General features: G+C 43.1%; 1 protein-coding gene across 1 annotated transcript; it reads left to right on the top strand.

Annotated features, from left to right (window-relative positions):
• The first annotated feature begins 748 nt into the window (after positions 1-748).
• LOC120109903 (putative glycine-rich cell wall structural protein 1) lies at positions 749-1551 on the top strand. The gene has a single exon (XM_039123537.1). The coding sequence runs from the start codon at positions 749-751 to the stop codon at positions 1349-1351; it is 603 nt and encodes a 200-aa protein (XP_038979465.1). The 3' UTR covers positions 1352-1551.
• Positions 1552-4824: the final 3273 nt, after the last annotated feature.

The following is a 4824-nucleotide window of genomic DNA, read 5'->3' as shown; positions in this document are numbered from 1 at the left end:
CCCCACGTCTACTCAGCAGCGATCTCGTCGGACACTAGGTAACCTTTTCTCCCAACTCCCCGTATTGTGATTCATTATCTCAGAATCCAAATGCCAGATGAACTTGGTTAATCTCGCTCTCTAGCTGCCAGGCGCGCCCGGTCATGTATGCGTTGGAAAGTGCAATGGAGAGCCACAAAAAAATTATTCCTAAACACACTCTATGCCGTCTCGGGAACCAAGTCCCATATGGATGTTGTTATATTTTATGTCGGATGCATAGTATGAGAGCGTATCACATATCGGTTTTTAATTAGTACGATACAGTACATTAATTCATACGGCTCAGGTTCGGTATGTTAGGTCATACTTTAGACTATTCAAATCCACCTACTCTCCCGAAGGTCAAAATATGAAATATAAAGTACGGTATATATGATGTACTAAATTATTATCAGTTAGGTCTACCAACTACGGGTTATGGGCGGTGGCACCTTGATCGATCTAAATGCATGGAGGAAACCCATGAGTTGGTCATTTGTTAAAGCTCTCAACCTAAAGCTGGCTAAAGATCCTGGAACCGTCAGTCCAGATTACCCAGTAGCCAATAGCCATTCCCTATTCCCTGGTTTCATTTAAGAAACCATGTCCGTGTGGAGTAAATAAAGCTTGCATGCCTTAAGAGCCACCCATGCTGCTCTCTATATATACCTATGCTCGCTTTCCCTCCGACACACAAGCGAATCCTGACATCTCTCCTTCAACAAACATGGCTCGGACTAAGCTTGTTGCACTTGCCTTCATAGTCTTGCTCAGCATTGGGCTCTCCGAGGCAGGCCGATCCTTGGCGTCTAGGGGCGGTGGTGGCGGTGGTGGTGGAGGGGGTGGTGGAGGTGGTGGCGGAGGTGGTGGCTCAAGGGGCGGTTCCGGTTACGGCTATGGTTCCGGCTCTGGACATGGTGCAGGAGGAGGATCTGGGGCTGGTGGCGGAGGAGGTGGTGGTGGAGGAGGAGGAGGTGGCGGCGGAGGTGGCGGCTCAGGTGGCGGGTCCGGTTCCGGCTATGGCTATGGTGAAGGAGGAGGATCTGGGGCTGGTGGCAGAGGTGGTGGGGGCGGTGGTGGTGGAGGAGGAGGTGGAGGTGGAGGTGGTGGAGGGAGTGGAAGCGGCAGTGGCTCTGGGTCGGGAAGCGGGTACGGGTCGGGCTCTGGACATGGAGCTGGGGGAGCACGTGGAGGATATGGGAGAGGTGGAGGTGGCGGAGGAGGTGGCGGTGGTGGCGGCGGTGGCGGCTCTGGGTCCGGCTCTGGGTCTGGGTATGGCTCCGGCTATGGGTCTGGGCATGGGAGTGGTGGGGGGCGCAGCCACCCTTAAATTCTAGCCCTATGATAATCCCATGAAGCCCATGAAGCCCGGCATGCAGATGCTTTTACTCCGTTGTAACTCCTCTCCACCTGTCTTCGTCTCTCCTTGTATGTCCATGTCTCTCTCCCTCTGTCTGATTTTGTGTACACCGTGTTTTTGTTATGCATGTAATAAATAATGGAGGGGGCTTCAGTTGCTAATTAATAAATGCAGGCAAAATGCAGTCAAATTTTGGATTTTCTTCGTTACATTCTACAAACTCCTCTTCTTGTTCATCCGCAAGCCTTTATGGTCCAGACTTCATCTTTTGCAACAAAATCTAAGGTTCTGTCATGCTGCGATTCAAGTCAAGCAAAAAGTCAATAAAGTGCTCCGTGGGCTGTCTACGGAGTGGAGAGGACGACGGGTGGTTACCGGTTAGGGGGGCTAAGGTGAAAGAACGAATGGAAAATTTAAAAAAAACAACGGAAATCCAAATCTCTTATCCCTTCAGAACCCTCCAGGGACCTTTTAGTCATTTTCCAATTCTAATAATCTTTGACCATGTTTTGGTCAAGGAATATTATCGAAGGGCTAGTATAGACAACAAAGCAGATTGCAGGATTAATATGCAAATATGGATACTAAAAAAAGAAGGATTTTTTGCACCGATACCCTTCTAAATATCAGATTTTACGTGAATACCCTTTCAAAATTAATATTTGCATGTATACCCTCGTAAAACTCTGTTATTATACACATATCCCTAATATAACGGTTGTTCTAACGATGTTAAAAAAAATTATGTTTATATTAACTAAAAATAAAATTAAAAATTGAAATAATGTTATTATCCTTACTCTTCCTACACCGGTTGGGAGCGGGAGATGAGATCACCAGATGAGATCCAACGGCTCTTTCCCTCCTCAATCTCTCCCTCTCTTCTCCAGGCTACCGAGCCGCCGAAGGTCTCCCTCCGGCCGTTCCCTCAGATTTGAACTTTTCGTGGGATTTGACCTCGGTCCCCTCAGATTCAGCGAACAAACGAGCCGAGGAGGTTGATGAGGAGAGAGGGGGTCGGGTCACAGGTGGGCTGTTTAAACGGGTCAGGTGGGTTGTTTAAATGGGTCGGGTGGACTGTTTAAACTGTTTAAACAGATTACATATTTATTAAATAGGTTAAATGGGTCGGGTCGGCTTACCTGTTTAATAAACAGGCCGGGTTCAGATTTTAATTACTGACCTATTTAATAAACATGTCAGATTCAGATGTATAATTTTTTGATCCGACCTACATCTGATCCGACCCGTTTATGCCCGACCCGACCCAATTGCCATCCCTACCCCGCACCCCCTCCCTGGCACCCGGCTTCCCCTCCGCCCCGACCTTGCACCCCCCCCCCCAGCGGCGTCCCGCCCGCCCCCCGCATATCGGGATCGTGATTGCGGGCGTTCGACCGTTCACGATCACAAGATCGCGGGCATTCGCGATCGTGATCCCGATTCCATGGGCCATGGTGAGCGAGATCAGCCCAAGATCGCGATGCAGCTCGCTCGCGATCTCCTTCCTCCTTCCTCCCTGTTCTGTAATCCAATAAATGATAAACAAAAATTCTTCTCACTTCTAAATCTATCCTCTCCAAAAGTTAGTCATGAACACGATCGATCTTTCAAATCTTCCAAATCTCTCTTTATCTTTCATTGTCAGGATGCATCTCTACATCTAATCAAAGAGGGCACAACAAAAAATTAAAAAGATGTGCCAAGTGGTTGTAAGCTAGATATCTACCTTGAAAATAAGTAAACAACGATGACTCAGGCTCAATGCAACATCTATTAAACCAAAATAATAATAAAAAATTTTTAATAATAATAATAATAATAATAATTATAATTATAATTCACACCATCTGTTCCTCTGACTCTAATATACCTTGATTATGGAATGCTTCACATTCCATTCTAACAGACACATAGGACAGTATTTGGAATTGGATATTATATGCTAATTCATAGAAGTTAACACACTATCCAACATAAAATTTGAATTTAGAAAAGAAGCTCAACACAATCAGTTGACAGAATAGCTGAGATCTAGACCTACTCACAGCATTCACAATGAAGAGTCCATCAGATACAGCCAATTTGTAAATCTTATTGTATATTTTTGTTATATTCATGATAAAGAAATAGGCCTATGATCATAGAACCAAATGCATTTTCTAATAAATACAGGATTATAAAGGCTATCATATTAATTAATGTATCTAAATTCTTTCCATCTACTAGAATTTTTTTTTAGCATATATACCCTTCAAAATATAGAAAATTGATGAATATTCTTGTAAAGTTACTATTTGTTTGTGTACCCTTATAAAAATTTCTATTTGCACACCTACCCATAAGTGCTCAGCAGCTTTGGCCCCCACCTGAAACACATCACTTTAAGGGTATTTTAGTCATTTTAATTTGAAACCGTTAATTTTTTAACGGCATTAGATGGTATGGGTACATATACAAAAATAAGAATAAAAAATGGTAGAATAGCAAAACAAGTATTTTAAAAGGGTATACATATAAATATCACTTTTGGAAGGGTATTCACGCAAAATCCGATATTTAGAAGGGTATCCATACAAAAATCCAAAAATGAATCAGTACAGAAATAGGATAGATTTTACAGGTTAATGTGTTTTTTTCTCTAAATAAGAAAATTGCATCAGGGCCCAACTCTAGTCATACCTCTACCCCATGTAATATGAAATATCCTATGTTTTTACCGATTGATCTTTCCTCTTTGTGCCCCGATGCGCAGAAAAGGCGCCAAAGCATAAGCTTTCCAAATGAGTCTACAAACAGAGCCGTTAACCTATTCTCGGATCCACCGGACGCATGCGGGTGGCAATCATGATAGGTGGTGAGCCAAACTATTGCGTGGACTTTGTTCTAGTTACCCAAATACCCTCATTTTGCGCACATTGAAGTGTTTCTGGCTGACAAATCCCCCAAAGCATTCTAATCAAACTTGCTAACCTTTACTGTGCGACTTTTGCTCCATAGAGTGCGGTATAACCATGGATAGCCACCACATCATCCATTTTACAAACAAGCGGCTCTCTTCTATCTCCACTCATGTTAAAAAGTATCTAGACATATTTCTAGGATAAATAAGAGTAGTCCATCTCCGAGATGGATGATGGGATGGCTATCCATAGTAATTCAAGACTCTACTATCCAAAAATTGCATCAGATCTGAACTCACTAAGAAAAGATGGTGAATAGTGACTTTGTAATAGCTCCCACATATATTAGGTCTAAAAACAAGGTATGCTGACTTAAAAAGATGGGCAATAGCATCTTTATCTAGCAAAATAGATGGAGTCAACCAATGAATCAATCTAAACCTACTCAATTAGATAGGTACATAGCCATCCTCTTTTCCCATTGTTTCACAAGAAAACCTTGTTCTCACTAGGTGAATTTAGTAATTGCATTAAAATTAT

Source organism: Phoenix dactylifera, chromosome 2 (assembly GCF_009389715.1).
Source record: "Phoenix dactylifera cultivar Barhee BC4 chromosome 2, palm_55x_up_171113_PBpolish2nd_filt_p, whole genome shotgun sequence".
NCBI lineage: Eukaryota > Viridiplantae > Streptophyta > Magnoliopsida > Arecales > Arecaceae > Phoenix > Phoenix dactylifera.
Note: the sequence above shows the minus strand (reverse complement) of the source record. Positions and strands in the feature narration are given on the sequence as shown.

Coding starts and splice junctions, on each gene's coding strand:
- LOC120109903 (XM_039123537.1), top strand. CDS start 749: ATGGCTCGGACTAAGCTTGTTGCACTTGCCTTCATAGTCTTGCTCAGC.